This window comes from Phalaenopsis equestris, unplaced genomic scaffold (assembly GCF_001263595.1).
Source record: "Phalaenopsis equestris unplaced genomic scaffold, ASM126359v1 Scaffold198732, whole genome shotgun sequence".
In the NCBI taxonomy this organism is placed as follows: Eukaryota; Viridiplantae; Streptophyta; class Magnoliopsida; order Asparagales; family Orchidaceae; genus Phalaenopsis; species Phalaenopsis equestris.
The window spans coordinates 231,035-250,303 of NW_018218641.1; the positions used below are offsets into that span (position 1 = coordinate 231,035).

Below are 19,269 nucleotides of genomic sequence, written 5' to 3' on the forward strand. Positions count from 1 at the left end.
GTGATGTTTTGTACTCTCCTATGTATATCAAAACTTGTAGAGAAGTGATTTGGGTTTCCTCCAGCCGCGAGCTTCCTCTTCTTCTGTGTCTCGGGTTGTCTCAGCCGTGAGTCCTACCTGCTGTTCATCTCTTTGTAGTGATCCCTGGTCGTGAGCATTTATTTGATTTTGTGGGAAGATTTTTATGCTTATTTGATATGTGAGGTTATGGATTAATTCGGAAGTTGGAAGATTTTGATATCAACTTTGGGATTTTGGGAAGATTTGCAAGCTTTATTTGGGAGAGCATTTGGTTGATTTGATTAATCCTACGTCTTTGGGGTCTGAGAAAATTAGCGCAAGGTGCCCCTTTATGTTTTTTAGAAAAGACCTTTGGCCATACTTTTCCATGTCTTTTCGATAAGAGTTTTGAGAACTGATCCGGTGTTTTAGATGGATCGGTGTCTCCTCTCTCTCACACCATTTTTGTTCTTTTCTTTCCTTGCTTCTTGGTTCGGTTTTTCGATGTTTATGTCAGACTCATAAGTATCCACGTATAGTCTTTTGCTATACGTGAAACCATCAAGCAAGGTCGCAAGTAGTCGTTTTGGGGCGTACGGTGTTGATGATAAAGGCACACCGAAGATAGAGCAGAAAGATGTCATATCCTATAACATCAAGATCCAGACATTTGATGAATAATAGGATATGATATCCTTTACCGACATAAGTCTAGCGAGAGTTGGCTCGAACCTCCTCAGTGGGTCGGCGATCCTATGCCTGACAGTGTAATCGTCTTGTGGACAATAAAAATTGCCAAAAATCTATTTCAAAATATAAAATACATTCTTCTTCATAAAACAAAATTTGATAATCTTTTTTAAGATTTATGTGTATGTCAAAAATATGAATTTTAAAATATGTGTTTAAAATACATTGTCCACCTGACGAATACCTGTTTAGGCTGGGAGATAGCCCCCTAAGTGAGGTTCAGGACACCTTTCTAGACACTCGTGTTACTCTTCCTTTCTTTCGAGATTTCTCTAGGATTTTCTTTTACTTGAGTCTCTTCTCTTTGATTTTCTCGAGTTTTCCGTTTTTTTTCCTCGGATTTCTTGGATGACGTTTTCCTCCGGACTTTGCTTTTGAGATGCATTTAGGTTTGCTATACTTAAGGAACATCGGATCTTACGGGCGTACAGGTTTGTTTTACATTTTTCAGTACTTTATTTTTTTGTTTCTACCTGCTACTGTACTGTATAAGCATGTCATATTATTCCTGTATTCTACCTGCTATTGCTCTTCTGTACAGCATGATTATGTCATTTCTGTTTCTACCTGCTGCTGTACTGTACAGCATGTTATATTGTACCTGCCACCGTACTGTATAGTATGTTATACTATTCATATTGCTACTTGCTATTGTTTCATATGCATCCTACTGTTTGCCTTGTACTGCACACTTTATATTATATAGCTTTAAGCACGTTTCCTTTTTATATAGGATGTTTAGAGGACTACAACCATAGGGCCATTTGATTTGACACTATAACTAGACACCCTAGAAAACTTAAACTCGTCACGTCGGTGAGCTTGGAGCTAGCGCGGTGGGCAGCACGGCCATCTTCAACAGCAAAATCTGTCTTTCCCAACAAAATCATTTATTTCCTAGAAATTAAACAACAAGTCATAGGATTTCGAGGTTGTTTGCCTAGCGCAACATAAATCCTCACTTTATCTGTTAGGTCTTTGCACAGTCAGACTGTGCAATTTATGCCCTAACTTGTTCTAGGTTCCGAGGTTGTCGTCCGATACGACGTAAACCCTCATATCTTTCAGGCGATTTGTGTGACTATGTCACGTAAATATAAGTCTTAATTAAATAAAATTGGCAAGATGAAACACTTGAATGATTTATCCTCGACATTGAAGCCAAATCATAGGATAGACTGGGAAGTCATTGAGGTTCACCTCTGGATCTGTGGCCTCCCCTAGTTTCTCTTCATTTGGATTCCTCAACATCGTTCCAGGGTCAAGCATTTCCACTTTCACACCTTTTCGTCCGATTTCGTTGAAAAGTCCTATCTTTTTTACTCCTTTGAAGATAGTATTTCCTAATTTTTATCGAGAGTTTTCTTAAGTGGCTTCGATCATTTAAGATGTAATTAACTATAAGGGCTTGCCCTTATAGGAAGCTTTTCTGAACCTAGCCTAAAATAAACCCTATTTAATTCTTTGTATTAAATAGGGGAACTTGTCGGCAAACAAAACGGTTTCGCAGACCAAACAGATGTCATATATTTCCTAGTTTATTTTATCGAGTCTCATCCTCAAGTCTTGTGTTTATCCCTCGGGATAGATACAGGATTTGAGGTAGAGCGCTCTTTCATTTAAACTGTGAAAAAAATATGAAGTCGGTTTGATTTCATATTTTTCTAAAATTATATATATATATATATATATAATATATATATATATATATATATGTAAATTAAACGTCTTTTCGAAACGGGGAACGGGATTTCAATTTTGGTGACCGACAGCTTCTTATGGGCAACACCCCACGACTCTTTAGTGCCGACACTGCAATGATCTGCATAGTTCACCCACCAGCATGAGCAAGAGCAAAGTTCTCGAATGAATATTCAAACTATTCTATCAGGCTGGAAAGACATAAAACTGAAGGGCTAATGAAACTTAAAATGAGCTTACAGAAAGCTTAATTACTTGCCAACGAACTTAAATGAAATCTCATTAAAATTCATAATTCAACAAATTATGAGCTAAATGTTATATTTTGAATCTACAATTAGAGCACAAAATCACAAAATTCATCATTGGATCTACAATCCCTCTATACGTGCGAACAGTGTGAAATTTAAAGCTTAAAAAAATATTGTGTGCAACTTGATGGTACATCACTCCGCAAACACTTGATGTTATGGATGACTTCAGAACCACCACAAATTCCAAGCTATTTTCTCTTCAGCTTCACGGCCTTAAAATTTGTGTAGACATTGAAAAATGTGCCAATAATTTTGAAATTAGTTCAATTATATCATATAAGTGCATCACACAATTGCACCGAAAAGAAAGCAGAATTGCAAACATATTTACATGAGCTCCAACAATCACCATAAATATCAAAACTCGATCATCTGAAAATGCCACGCAAGTAAGAAAAAAGAAATGAAATTCTCTAATTATTGAACTTTGAAAAGTGTGTAGTTATTCTAATAAATGTGCTAGTAATTTGAATTTCTATAGGATATCTTTTTTCGAAATAAGGTATAAAATATCAAATTATGCACGCTCTAAGGGTCTGTTTGGGGCAGTTGTTGATTATTTATAATCTACTGATAAGCAGATTATTCTGATAATCTTATAATCTGCAAATTATCAAAATAAGCTGACTTGTTGTTTGGGGAAACTTATGCAGAATAGCTTATTGATAGTTGTTGCTGGATAAATGACTTTCATGCCCCTATTTGGTGAAAATGTTTGCAACGAAACTAAAATAAAAATTTTAACTACTCTATATACTAACTGCCTTAAAGCACACATATCAGAAATTCTAAGGATTTAAGACATTTATTGAATTGGACATATATAAGAGAAGGCATTCCAGGGATCTCAAAGAATAACATAGCATCATTCTCTTCACAAGAGACTCCCAACTACCATTGTTAGAAAACATAAGAATCAAATATGTAAATAAAGCATTAACAAAAATAATTAAACAAAATCTCTAACTCCTAGAAAAGGGTAGCATGATACCAGGGGACAGATTGAATCCCAGTGCTGCCATGACTATCATCTTCCTTCCGCATCAAGGAACCAGAGGATGACATCGGATAGGAAGTCATTAATAGCTTCCTCAAATGGAAAACTATCGATTTTTTGTCGCAATCTCAGCGAAGGAGAGCGAAGGAGAGGGGAGGATGGGCTCAGCGAGCCGAGGGATCTGACAGGCGTGAGCAGAGATTGGGGAAGGCTAGGGCGTGAGCAGAACGCGCGAAGCTTTCGACCTCCGCGAGGATGAACGATATCGTGGAAGGCTAGGGCGAGGGGGAGCACAGAGGGCACGAGTGGAATTTTTCTCCCAAATGCGCGAAGAAGACGCTAGACGCGACCCCCTCTCCGCTTCTCCACCTACTAACAAAAATGTAGAAGCGCGTCTCAACGGCGGGATTACCCAGGGCCGAACGCATTTTTCAAAAAATCACATATCAGAAATTCTAAGGATTTAAGACATTTATTGAATTGGACATATATAAGAGAAGGCATTCCAGGGATCTCAAAGAATAACATAGCATCATTCTCTTCACAAGAGACTCCCAACTACCATTGTTAGAAAACATAAGAATCAAATATGTAAATAAAGCATTAACAAAAATAATTAAACAAAATCTCTAACTCCTAGAAAAGGGTAGCATGATACCAGGGGACGGATTGAATCCCTGTGCTGCCATGACTATCATCTTCCTTCCGCATCAAGGAACCAGAGGATGACATCGGATATGAAGTCATTAATAGCTTCCTCAAATGGAAAACTATCGATTTTTTGTCGCAATCTCAGCGAAGGAGAGCGAAGGAGAGGGGAGGATGGGCTCAGCGAGCCGAGGGATCTGACAGGCGTGAGCAGAGATTGGGGAAGGCTAGGGCGTGAGCAGAACGCGCGAAGCTTTCGACCTCCGCGAGGATGAACGATATCGGGGAAGGCTAGGGCGAGGGGGAGTACAGAGGGCACGAGAGGAATTTTTCTCCCAAATGCGCGAAGAAGACGCTGGACGCGACCCACTCTCCGCTTCTCCACCTACTAACAAAAATGTAGAAGCGTGTCTCAGCGATGGGATTACGCAGGGCCGAATGCATTTTTCAAACAGTCATGGGGCGTTTTCATACCGCCACCGCAGCCAATAAGCTGCCCCAAACGGACCCTAAAATAGGACGCTTTGCCTATAGGACAGGATAGTAAATCCCACAAGCCTAATTCAATCCTCATAAAAAGAAATAGAGTTGACAAGATTAACTGATACTTAATTAGTTTGATCCCTGTTTATATACGGATTCAAGTTGATAAATTGCCTAACAATTGAATATTGATTTTATATAAAAAAACTTGGCGGTATTTTATCTATATATCCACATAAGATTATCAAACTCTTCATTAAAGTAATTAACTCAAGCCAATATTCTCAATATTAATAAATTTCTCAAAAAAAAAAAACAATAATGAGATTAATTCATAGACCTAACCATCTATAAACAGGGTAGAGTCAACAGGGTCTAGAACATAACAAATGAATTCAATGCTTCGAACTCAATCCTATGTAAGCAGAAAACAATCGATAAGGTTCAAATCATATTTAAATTCCTCAATGATGGCCAAGTTGATAGAAGATTTCAATTGAATGGGCTAACTTTCAAAATTAAACTTTAAAGTCTAAAGCCTATTTGAAATTAAATTCATATAATTTTTTGCACCCAATCCTCTGTAAACGAGATAGAGCCAAAAAGGTTCAAAACTCTACAAATTTCATATGATAGTCGCGTTGATAAAAAATTTAAACCGAAGGGCATGAGTTTATTAAAATTCCATAAATTATAAAAAAAATAGATAAAATCCTAAAAATTTATAAAAATTATAAAATATTAAAATTGAAATCACAAAAACAAATATATATATAGCACCAATTTGTCGAGGGCAACAAATCCATGATTGACTTGAGGCCATATAAAGTCAATGTCATGTTAGATATACTACTGCATTCACTCTTACATCAAATGTGTCAATAAGTATGTGGCCGGTGTTTTTTGTTCGCATGGTCTGGTCAAGTGGCTCCACCAGAAAGCAGTTATAACTTTAGCCCTCTTACTGAATGATTCGTCTCAAAATGACACCATTGAATTACGGTCATGTCTATAGCTCGTATGTTGCTCAATGGCTGATTGTGCTTTAAGATAAGATTCATAAGTTATATTTGACAAGATATGAATCATAAATCTCATCAGACAAGCAACCCCCTTAGCCTATAAAATCCCCTTAAATAAATCAACTCATGGTTGCTAACAAGAATCTTTTGAATATGTTGGATTGACTGCCTCCTCTAAGTAGACAAGGTTCTACGTTAATCGGGATGATGAAATTATAGGATCTTGATCGAGTTCATCATCATTTCCTTCACAATATACTTTTAAGCGCATAATGATAAATTTCAACAATCTAAAATCTAATCAAATTTCAAAACACAATTTTAATTGATGTTACTATACGCTGAGTAATCAACGCTTTAATGGCTAGAATTTATTAAAAGTGCTCTCTCGTTATCAAGAGATGTAATTAACCATAAGGGCTAGCATTTATGGGAAAACGTCAAATCTCAGATCAAAAAGTTCTCATTAACTAAGGGCGAAATCGTTGGGTAGTGTCTTATCTTCAATTACCTGGAACATCAAGTAAACTCCCTCAATCTATTGGCATCAATTTTTGATGTCACGAATGTAGGGTGTTCACCTGCACGACTCGGGATAGTCTACGGCCAGACACCCACCCGGGATCTTTTAGCGCATATTGAGGGGCACTTATTAGTCAGGTCCATTCTGCTAGGCTTTGGCTTTGACTTAGGCAAAGGTCGGTCGGCATTTCGCACCTCGGATGACTTCAGTCGGGCTAACATGTGTTACTCGCCAAGTCGCGCACGAAGTTGGCCCAAATTGGCGCGTCTACCCCAGACGACGAAACAAACCATGTAAGTGCGTCTGGAACATCAATTTTACTTGGCGAAGACGTCTATTTCGCTACAGCTTCGCGAACAATGTTAAAATGCTTGAATTATCATTTTGGACCTGATTGCTAAAAAAGTGGTCTGAACGACCCCGAATGACGAAACGGATGCATGTTGGCACGTCCGAGCGAAAAATGCGCGGGGAACATTAAATAATAATAATAATAAAATTATTATTAATATAAATAAAAAATAGATTATCCTTTTTTGAACCCATGCATGCACCATTCTCTCTCCGACGCCTGCTCTCTCTCTCCTATCTTATGCGTCGGCTCGAGACCTCCCTTCGCCCGGCAATTTGCGAAGCACCTAGCCGGCGAAGCCCACCATCGGATCTTCTCCGTCGTCGGCTAAGCCCGTTGCCGCTGGCCGAACTCGAGTTGCTCTCTCCCTTCGCATGTTTCGCGAAAAAGCCATCTGGGGCAGCTCCCTCTTGTCGTGCAACCTTAGCCAAAGCTCACCTCCTTGTCGGCGAAGTCCGTCCTCGTCGAGACCATTAGTCGCAGGCGTCCTTGCTCCAACCGTCAACTTTTCTCCCTCTTCCTGGCCTCCCTCCCGCCGGTCGAGCCTTCTCCGACGTGTGGAACTTCTGTCAACATCCTATAGCCAGTCTTAACTTCCTTCGAACGCAGAAACTAAGGTGGAGCTTAAAACTCTCGCCTCGCATTTTTCCTGCATGTCGCCGACAAGCTACTCCACCTTGTCGTCCCACACTCCCCGACGGTCGAAATATCTCGCTGGAGTGATTTACCGCCTATGGGCAGCGACTATACTGCTTCTTGAAGAGGCTTGGATGTCTTACGCCTCGCGGGAAAAGCCTCCACCGGCGCTTCTTCCTGCCGACATCCTCGTGGGTTCCCCTCCTTTGCCGGCGTCGAGCGCCCCCTTTTGAATGTATGTTTTGGTTATATTTTTATATTCCAAAATTATTTATTTGCGTACATTGCATACCTACTGCTCGTTTATGTGTCTCGTTGCGAGGTATGTCGGTGCTTGGACTGGACGCAGGAAGCTTGGAGCAACGCGTCTGCAACCGTCACGATACTGAAATTTTCCAACTCCTAGCCAACTTTAGGATTAGTGGTGTCTAAGCGTGTAGGTTCGATCGCCTACACGGGGTGCGTGCGTCAGCGTGACGCCAACGCGACGACATATTTGCGTGATAGATTGCTTCCTAAAGCGAGCCTTTAGGCTAGGACTTCTTGTGCGTGGCCAAACACCCTTTGTAGAACCGAGTGTCTCCAGGTCACTGCCACTACGACACACCCATTTGTTCGGTCCTCTGCCTCCGCAGTATGCACATCTTTTCCTAAGTTGGTGCTCCACGGTTCACTCATCATTTTTGTCACGTGACTGTCAGCAATTGCATTTGCATGTTTGCATTGGTAGAGAGTCAGACTCATTAGGAGAGTGACCCCGTGTCGATCGTGATGTCTTAACAAGCATTGTTTGTTGGATCGATCCGGTGAGCAATGCAAGTTAAGTCATCGGGATTGACACGAATATGACTTTGCTAAGGATCCAATGGATTTAACTTGTGTCACCCCTCTTCGTGACGCCCTTTAGATCCTTCAGATCTTTAGAATGGGATCAGCATGGCAACACCATTGAAGTCATATTATACTCATACTTACCCTACACTTAGACACTATATTAGGATATTTTTCATTAGAGGTTGTGCTAGGCTAAGATTTAGGATGCTAGGTAGACTTTTTGATGCTTAGTTATTGTTCTTTGATGGATTGGTTGACCTAGCCAGACATCTTTCTTTTGCATTATGTTTTTTGTGTGATTGCATGTCTCATATGTATAGTGTGTCATGTTTATTTATTTGCACACACACACGTACCGCTATGGGGGGATCAAGTAATGATTTCTAACAATTTGCTTGCAAGTGTTATTTAGCTCTCGCTCTTATAAGGCATTGCTCGTTATATTTAATATGCATGTGAGTTTTCCCGCTAACATTTGTTTTCATTCAGGATTGAGTTTTTTCTTTTTCTAATGTACTTTAGAGTCTGGGAGAGTCTTCTAGCAGAAATAAGATATGGGCACGGGTTCCGAGACGTTTGGCGCGGGAATCACGTAGAGGGTGACCAGTGCCCCGTATCTTAATTCTGCATTTTTACATTGATGTATAAAATTCTGACCGGGCATGTATATGCGAAGTTTGACCGCCTTTTTCTTTTGACCTTTCTTATTATTTTGATTTAGCTTGACTTTTTTGTCATTTTGCATCAATGCATGTCTATATATTTTCAGTGTTTATTTATGTGGTTTGTCTGGGAATCACGATGCAACATAGGCTCATTATGACTTAAATTCCTAATTTTACTACAAAATCCTAATAAAACATTCAAGATAATGGAAATTTAAGATTAAAATATTCAGGATTTTAAAAATTACAATTCTACTTTTCTGCAAATACTAATAGGGTCTCCACAACACTTAAGGACCGCTCTAGATAACTACATTCATATTTGCATGTCCCGAGGCGGAGTCCCCATGCTTCTCCAATCTGACTGGTCCAGCATATCTTTATATATGATTGTCTAGTGCGTCTAAGATGTTAGAAGGTTCCCCAACCCAGACGAGGTGTAAGTTCTTTTGCTTAGAGCGTTTCCAACTTTGTAGCTGAACCGTCCTTCTCTTCTTTCTTGAGGAATCTTTGACACTTTGGCAAGTATAAGTCCCACCTCTTGAAGCTATAGCCGATAATCATAGGATGAATTTTCGTTATTTTGACCTTAAGGCTACCGAGATTCCCCGCGGGCGACGTAATTCATGGATTGCTAACCGGGGATCTCAGGACTTGTTGGGTCAACTACCTTCACGACCGGGTAAACTTAGGGTCCTAGTAACTGTGGATGACAGGCTTGTGGTACCTACCTCTACTTTTTTAGGATCACTCTACTTTCTTTTTGTTGAGCCCCTTCGAACCCTGTCGCTCTTTTGACTTTATCGATATCATTTTGACGGTCTGATGTCGATGTGTTGTCGTCCATTTGGGATACGGCGATTTATCCTCTGCCCTTATGACTCGGATGTGTTTTAACGTGTTGGGATATCCCCATAAAGATGATTATGGTTATTTCATAGGCTACGTGTGCAATGAGCCGCAACTCATTTGGGATGTGAGAGACTCACTCTCTGCCCGATGGCTAAGTGTGAGTTTTGAAGCATCGGGCTTTTTCCATACGGAATAATCTTCCTTTGAGTACCTATTGTCCCAGGTTCATAATAATCCAAGCGAAACTCCTTTTATCGAGAATATTCTTGGATACCCCACAAGATGTAATTAACCAAGTGGAATACGTGCCCTTGGGAGTGCTCTTGACTCCAAAACATGCACCTACACCTGACTCTCTGGTTTTGGGTAATTTACATAGGTATTCTTTCGCGGATGTCGGTTTAAGATGTTTTCGCCTGATCTTGTTTGGGCGAACATTCTTAACCTATCCTTACGAGGTTTACCACACGTAGGCTCTCGACGTTTTTTTTTCCTATTATTTGTCGCTTTGTCGTATGTCCTTACTTTCCGGTTTCTCCCTTCTCCCGGTCATTCATATGACTCGGAAGAGAGATTTATTCGGAAAAGGAAAGTATACAACAATCGACGGACTGGCGAATCCTTTAAAAATAAAAGAGAAAAAACGAACGAAAACACAATCAATTATTTTCGGTTCTAGGGCATTAAATTTTCAAAGCCCACAAGGGTTGATGAAGATGACTACGAAAAATAATAGATGGGTTCTAAGTTTCGAAACAAATTTTTTGTGAAACTTCCTTACAATGGATGGCTAGATTTTCTTCAGCAGAAAAGGGTGAAAATCTCCATAATCAATACAATAACATTTGAGCCTTGATACAATTTTATTGTGATTGGGAACTTCTGTCACTTTGTAGTTACATCAAACAATACTTAGTGCTCCATCATATATAGCCTCTAATGGCTAAAATTTATTTTTAACATATGTCTTTCTTCCTTAGTGTGCACCACATGAACCCTTACGATATTTGATTATATGCCTTCCTGAGATTAAAAAAATTGAACCAAGATCCTTCCTTTGTTACTATACTTCTCACTAACAGTCTTAGAATATAACCATATCCATAATGGATCTTCTTGGAAAAGAAAAAAATTGATTATCCAATATTAATAAGTTCTTTTCAAATTATATGTTTTGTTGCTCCCTCACATAATTTCATTATATGACTTGCAAGTTTAAATCCCATGTAATTATCATAATTTTGAGCCTCCCTTTTAATCTTAAATATTAGTACCAAAACATATCTTATCCTATCAGTTTGCAACCACTAATCTCAAAAAATTTATTGAAAATATTTATCATACAATTAGCTCTCATATTATTCAAATTTTTCCAAATCTCAATAAGTATTGCATCTTGATCTAAAGCTTTTCCTTTATCCAATTTCTTCAAAACTAAATGCACTTTACTTTCTAGATCATTCTATATAAGACACCCTATTATTTACTTATTATGCATTTATGCTCATTGAAAAAATAAATAAATAAAAATCCCTTAACACTTTGATTTGATAATTTCTAATTATTATATCCAGAAGAATGAAGTAAATGAAGCACCAATGATCAATACTAAACGTTGATCAATCATGATATTTAAAAAATTATAGATTTTATCACAAGAGAGCAAAATTAACAATCATAAAGAAAAAAACAAATCTCCCGATCAACAAGCCATTAAATTTGATTTGTCGTGTGCATGGCTGAGAAGATAAACCAAGAAACCATGACATGTCTGATTATAATCCTAACACTGTCTTGTAATTTTTAGGTAAAAATAGAAATAATGCAAAGCAGAAAAAAATCTTTCAAATAAAATAACAAAAGGCTCAAATTTTTAAATTTAGGCAAAAAAATGCAAAACTAATCCAACAGAAATAAAATTAATTATAGAAAAGCAAGCAACTATTCAAGTTTAACATATCATCATAAAAAGTAATTTAATTAAGGTATAGTATTTCAATGGTCCAACTATAGCTCCATATGCACCTTTAATTCACAAGAAACAAATTAAGAACAGTGATCATCATAAACATCAACCTTGTAAATAAACGAATCCTCTCATCCTTAGATGGTTTCCTTGACAATACCATTTAATGAAATGCATTGAAAATCGATATCAACAAAATGAAGTTCCATGTAACTCTCTCATGCACATTACTATGACAATAGATGTAAGCCTTCCTATCATAGTTTCAAACTCTCAATAATGACAAAAAAAACCACACCAATCCAATCCATAATAAAATTCTCCACCACTATATAAATTATCATCTTTTCAAACAAAAATCAAGAATATCCTGCATATGTGAGAATAAATTTATCGCTATCTCAACTACTTCATAGTCTTATATAAAAGATTTCAACTTTCTGTTGACCTCATTTTTAGTGAGGTCTAGTCTTTCTCTTAGGGTTTAGGATCTAGCCTTAGGGATCTCCTTTTGATTATCTTAGAGCCTTAGAAATGGGACCCTCCTCATTTTAGAAATTCAACCTACTTCTGTACCCTTTTGGAGTTTCGCGTGTGTGGTATCGACTTCTAGCACTTAGAAGGGTGAAACCAACATGAGGAAATCCAAAAGGGAGTCTCTATAGGACTTTTAAGCCTTAGGGTTGCCTCTTGCACAATTTGCACTCTCGCGCGCACAAACTTCGCAATTCGGAGATTCGACACGTCTGATCACTACAATTCACATCGCTTGCACCGTTACCTGTCGAAGACTCGAATAAATTTTTGAGGCGATCGATCGCGGGTTGAAATTTTGTGAAATTTGAATTTTGACATGTTTTTTACCCGATTGTCGACGATGTCGTCCGAGCAACTCCGTATGACAAAACGGACTGCACCGGCGCGTCCGGAATGATTTTGCCTAGGAAGGACACCAATTTTGTTATGGCACCGCCCGCAAATAAATTGCATATGATTTAATATATATATATATATATATATATATGTTAATATAAAAAAAATGAGTCATTCGTTTCCTTTTAAAGCCCGGCCCTAAATCCCTAAACTCACGCACTCGAGGTTGGCTTCTCCGTTTTTTTTTCCCCTCTCCCGTTCGCGTGTCTGGCTTTTCCCTTTCTCGGTCTCGAACCTACTGAGCTCCTCCTCCTCCTCTACGCGAGAGAAAGTTGGCCTCTCGTTCGTCCTTGCCTGACATTTCCTGCCAGCGGCCCTCCTTCCCGAAGCCGCGCCAGCCTCCCCGCGCTGCCGAGCTGCGATTTTCCTTTTCTTTGTAGTTTGACTCTAAGGAAGCTGCCTCCCTGATACACTCGAATAGCAACTTTCTCTTCTTCCCGATGCTTCTCTCGTTGCCACCCGGTGCGCCCCCTGTCCTGGATATTTCGGTTGCTTCGCCTTCTGTGAGCAGAGAAAGCGTCATTTTCTTCTTTGGCCCGATTCAAGTACCGAGTGTGGGTTGGGTGATCTTCTTCCTCTTCTCCTCTCTTCTCTGCCTATAAACATAGTTTCTTTTAAGGTTTTGTGGTTGTTGAAAAAAAAAAGTTTTCTAAGGGAGAAGTGGAGGTCTTTGCTGTGAGAAGAGTTTAGGAAGGAGATTTCTGTGGGAGCATCTCCTTGAAGCTATTTCTTGTGTTGCAGTGCTTTACATTGGCATTAAAGAGGTATCTCTTCTCCCCCCTCTTCTTCGGTGCCTTGCTTCCTTTCGGTTTTTTCTCTGCCGAGCCTTTGAGCATGGCTCTGTTGGATGATACAGCATGCTAGTTTACTTTACTTTCATGTATACTTTACTTTCATGTATTTCTTTACTTTCATGTATTTTGAGATATTCATCTTAAGAGCAAGTAAAGGATAAAATATGGGTATATTCTAGGAGCTAGACTTGGTTACTTGCTTAAAATGGTGAAGCTAAGGCATGTTTCTGTTTATCGTATCATATTTATGTTGGAAGCAATTAGGAGAGTTAAAACATGACCTTGGAATACTTTTGCTCCTCTTGCAAGCATGTTAGGATATGTATTATGAAGCTTTTCATCTATTTTCATTTAACATGGGATATTGGAGATTTTATTTGACCTTTCATGAATGCTAGAGAGTTCACTTTACTTTTTTTATACATATATGGGGGCTCGGTTTAGCTCCTGCGCCTTTCCCTTACTTAAAATGCATGCTATGAGAAAATTTATTTAATTTGGAAAGCTCTGTAACTTGTTTTGAGGGCTTGGTTTAGCTCCTCGTTAGGCATCTCCCCTGTTCAAATATTTGTTGGAATTGTTTCATGCTTGGAATATTTAGACATGCAGGTTATTCCTTGGCTTTGGATGACTCGGTTTCACCTTAGGGTGGCTGGAATTTTAATTTCTATTAAAGCCTGGATTTATATCAATGCTTGGGTCCTGTTTTAGCCTTGTTGGGCTCGGTTTTGTCCCCTGCTGGGCTCGGTTTTGACATCTTGCAATTTTGGCCCCTGTCGGGCTCGGTTTTGACATCTTGCGGGTGTTTAGTTGAAATATACATATGGTGAAAGAATTTATTTTGATTTGGAGGAACTTCATGGCTGTTCTTGTTTAAAACATATGATAGTTCTATATTTTGATGTTTTGAGGGCATTTTGATGCATATTCTGATGTCTTGAGGGCATAGAAATGTTTTCTATCCTTTTGTTGTAACCTGAATTTGAACCTTAACTGTGGCTCGGTTTTGGCTCTAGTTGAGAGCTCGGTTTGCTTTGTTTGGCCCTTACCCGAGAGGTGGTTTGGAGGGGGTTTTGGTGGCTTTGGGTCCCAATACCCGTGAGACCTATTGGAGTTTCTTGAGTTTAATTTACCCCCTCTTGTTGAGTTTCAATCATTTGAATGATTGTAGATGGATCAAACTTGTTACTTTGAGAGACTGGTGATGTTTTGTACTCTCCTATGTATATCAAAACTTCTAGGGAATTGATTTGGGTTTGCCTTAGCCGTGAGCATCACTTGTTGTTCCTTGGGTTTGCCTCAGACGTGAGCCTCCTCTGCTCCTGTGCCTTGGGTTTGCCTTAGCCGTAAGTTTCTTTTGGTCTTGAGTTTGCCTTGGGCCGTGAACCTTAGTGATTACCTCCCTTGTGGGTTGTTGTGACCGAAAGCCTTAGCTGTTGTTTCTTCTATTCTATTGACCCCAGCTGTGAGCATTTATTTGGTTTTGTGGGAAGATTTCATGCTTATTCGACGTATAAGGCTATCTATTAATTCGAAAGTGGGAGACTATCTTATAAGGCTATCTATTAATTCGAAAGTGGGAGAATTTTGATTTCGGCATGAGTTTGAAAATATTAGTGGTGGTTTCCCCGAGATCACTTTCTTTTGAAGTTTGGGAAATTTTAAACCTTCTTTTAGAAAAGCATTTGGTGGACTTAATCAATCCTACGTCTTTGGGGTTTAAAAAAAATCAGCGCAAAGTGCCCATTTATGTTTGTTAGGAAAGACTTGGACCCTACTTTTTCAGGTCTTTTCGATACGAGTTTTGAGAACTGATCAATTCTCCTTTTCGGTGTTTTAGATGGATCAGTGTCTCCTCTCTCTCACCCCATTTTTGTTCTTTTCTTTCCTTGCTTCTTGGTTCGTTCGATGCATAAGTGTCCACGTATAGTCTTTTGCTATACGTGAAACCATCAAGCAAGGTCGCAAGTAGTCGTTTTGGGGAGTACGGTATTGATGATAAAAGCACACCGAAGATAGAGCAGAAAGATGTCATATCCTATAACATCAAGATCCAGGCATTTGATGAAAAATAGGATAATGTTATCCTTCACCGACATAAGTCTAGCGGGGGTTGGCTCGAACCTCCTCAGGTTGTTGGCAGTCTCATGTCCGACATTGTAATCGACTCGTGGACAACGAAAATTTCTAACAAAAAAAATAAGTTTTGATAAACTCTTTTCAAGCAAAAACATACTTTTCTACGAAACAAAAATTGATAACTCTTCTTTGCATGTTTAAAATTTGTATGCATGTTAAAAATATAAAATATACTTTAAAGCTGGTTTTCCACCTGACGAATACTTGTTTAGGTTGGGAAATAGCCCTCTAAGTGAGGTTCAAGACACACTTCTAGACGAGTGGCGGGGTCTATACATTCGAGTGACCTAGTATCATTCGCGGACCCTTGAGTATAAATATATATCTGAGCCTAGCCCCATACGAGTGCTTGCGGTCCCCCTTCACCGAACTTCTTTTTGTTTTATTAAAGCTTTGGGACAGGGCACTCGTGTTACTTTTTCTTTCTTTCGGGATTTCTCCAAGATTTTTTTTTTGGGAATTCTTTTTTTCTTCTCTTTTACTTGAGTCTTTCCTCGTTGATTTTCTCGAGTTTTCTGTCATGAGTCATTGTTACACTCTTCTTCGAATTTCTTGGACGGCGTTTCTTCTAGACTTCGCTTTTTGCGATGCATTTAGATTTGTTATACTAAGGAACAGCGAATCTCACGGGCGTACAGGTTTGCTTTACATTTTACAGCACTTCATTTCTTGTTTATACCTGCTACTGTTCTTTTTGTATAGCATGTTATACTATTCATGTTTATACTTGCTACTGTTTTTCTTGTACAGCATGTTATACTATTCTTGTTTTCTACCTGCTACTGTTCTTTCTGTACAGCATGTTATATCATTCATGTTTCTATCTGCCACTGTTCTACATGCATCCTACTATTTGTCCTGTATTGTACATTTTATATTATATAGCTTTAAGCATGCCTTCTTTTTATATAAGTCGTTTAGAGGACTACAACCATAGGGTCGTTTGATATGACATCGTAACTGGACACCCTAAAAAAAATTTAAACTCGTCACGGCAAGAAGCTTGGAGCTAGCGTGATGTGCAGCACGACCATCTTCAACAGCAGAACATATCTTCCCCAGCAAAATCATTCCTTTTCCAAGAAATTAAACAACAATCCATAGGATTTCGAGGTTGTTTGTCTAGCGCAACATAAATCCTCCATCTTTTCTTTAGTCATTCGTATAGCTCTACTGTACGATTTAAGCTCTAACTCGTTCTAGGTTCTGAGGTTGTCGTTCGACCCTCACATCTTCCAGACTATTTGTGTGATCGTTTCATACGAATATAAGCCCTAATTAAATAAAATTGGCATGATGAAACACTTGAATAATTTCTTCTTGAAACTGAAGTCAAACTATAGGATAGACTGGGAAGCCACTGAGGTTCGCCTCAGGATCCGTGGTCTCCCCTAGTTTCTCTTCATTTGGATTCTTCAACAATGTTCTAGATTCGAGCATTTCCCCTTTCACGTCTCTTCGTCCGATTTCGTTGAAAAGTCTTATCCTTTTGACTTCTTTGAAGATAGTATTCCCTGATTTTTATCGAAAGATTTCTTAAGTGATTTCGGTCATTTAAGATGTAATTAACTATAGGGGTTTGCCCTTATAGGAAGTTTTTTCCGAACTCAGCCTAAAATAAACCCTATTTAATTCTTTGTATTAAATAGGGAAACTTGTCGACAAATAAAACGGTTTCACAGACCAAACGGATGTCATATATTTCTTAGTTTATTTGATCGAGCCTCATCCTCAAGTCTTGTGTTTATCCCTCGGGATAGATACAGGATTTGAGATAGAGCGCTCTTTCATTTAAACTATGAAAAATAAGAGGTTAGTTTGATTTCATATTTTTCTAAAATTATACATATATATGTAAAGTAAATGTTCTTCCGAAGCGGGGAACGGAATTTCAATTCCGGTGACCGACAGCTTCTTACGGGCAACCCCCCAACCTTAATTCCTTCTCTTTTTAGTGCCGACACTTTCCAAAAATTAGATGATGAAATATGTCATGCGGTCTTCTGGAACTTATGAGACCTCCCTAGAATGTTGCACTTCCCAAAACATTAAAACTATGTCATCATTCCAACAAAACCATCTCAACTTAAAGTGTCTGTGCTACAAAATAGTCACATCATGGCCCTTGGGTTAAAAATGTATTCATATTAATACTATGTAGATATTTTGGAAATTTTCTTTCTTTCATTTACCTCTCCAATCCTTTTCCATCTTTGTCCAGCCCGTTTGCATGTCTGCCAAAAACCAAAAATAAAAATAAAAAAAATCCCCAGCCAGAAACTGCTTTTGTTTGCAACATGCTTCAAAATCTTTAGCTCTCGTGTCATTGCACATTGGACTAGTTAGTAGCCATAAAGTGATTTGAATTTATCAATCATTTGGAGGCTGTTTGGTTGCAATTTTAAGCCAAAATTTAAGTGGGTTAAATCATTACACATAAACTTCTTTTGAGACACATAAATCTCATTTTCCCCCTACTTTAGGCTAAATTCCTGTTTCTGCAGACCTGAAAAAGCAGAATTCAAATGAATGACACCACTTCACAAAGTGTTTCTTTCTATCCTTCATTTAAATCCTAAATCTTGAAAAAAATTGCCAAAAAGCTTATTAATATTTAATCAAACTTAACATTTGCTATACCAACCATTTTCATGATTTAACATATCCATGATTTAATAAATCTGCATTTACAAAATTTAATAAATCATACTTGAATTAAATACTGCTTCTAACCAAACAGTCCCTTAAACTCGCAATCCATAACTTACTCTCCAACATTAATTAAGCCAAAAATATTTCAACGAATACCGGAAGTAGCAATTACAGTCATATCAAAAAGAATATATATTCTCTAGTCCATCAAGAAATTGACAACCACAGCGCAATATGGGTTAAAGCAAATAGATAAACTTCGTTAAGCATAAAGCTAAAAAATATGAAATCAAAACCTAGACCACCAAGGTCTTCACAGCGATACGATCATACAAAGATAACAAGCAACAGGAAACTAAACCAATAAGCAAGAGCTCCTTCACCTGCGGCAATCCCGAACCCTCAATTCTAACATGATCAATAGCTTGCACCAGATACCAGTTGTGCATCGGAAAGCGAAGGAAAAATTAAAGAGATTACCTTCGAAGCCAATTTAGGAACGAGTCCCAAATACCCATCTCTAGTGCCAAGACGATGACAGAGAGATCGGAAACCCGAGCTGAACGCAAGCCAAGACGATGACAGAGAAATCAGAAACCGCTGCGAGCAAGCTAACCCACGTAGCGACAGAGAGAGAGAGAGACTCCAGAGTACTCCCATGCTGGTTTCATGTGGCGCTACAGTGGGATCATTATATGTGTGGCACCTCACATCTAGGGCTAAAAAAGCTCGTTGTTCGCGAACAGTTCGTGTTCGATTCGTGAAGCAGATCGTGTTCAGTTCGTTCGACAAGCAAACGAGACGAACACGACAATTTTTTTTGTTCGGATTGTTAAACGAACCAAACACGAACAATGACCCGTTCGTTCGTGTTCGATTCGTTTTTGTTTGAAATATAAATAATTTAAATAATATTAAGAAATTTAAAAATAATTATATTATATATATTAAAAATTTATCAAATTTTAAAAAATTAAATTCTATAAATTATAATATATAATTTAGTAA

The 19,269-nt window shown here is 38.4% G+C and overlaps 1 protein-coding gene across 1 annotated transcript in view; it reads right to left on the minus strand.

Annotated features, from left to right (window-relative positions):
• Positions 1 to 18,906, minus strand: part of LOC110035643 (ADP-ribosylation factor-like protein 8c) — a 39,879-nt gene extending 20,973 nt beyond the window's left edge. Inside the window, exon 1 of the mRNA XM_020739909.1 lies at positions 18,742 to 18,906. Within this exon, the coding sequence (XP_020595568.1) occupies positions 18,742 to 18,779 (38 nt within the window). The 5' untranslated portion in view covers positions 18,780 to 18,906. The remainder of the gene's footprint in view (positions 1 to 18,741) is intronic.
• Positions 18,907 to 19,269: the final 363 nt, after the last annotated feature.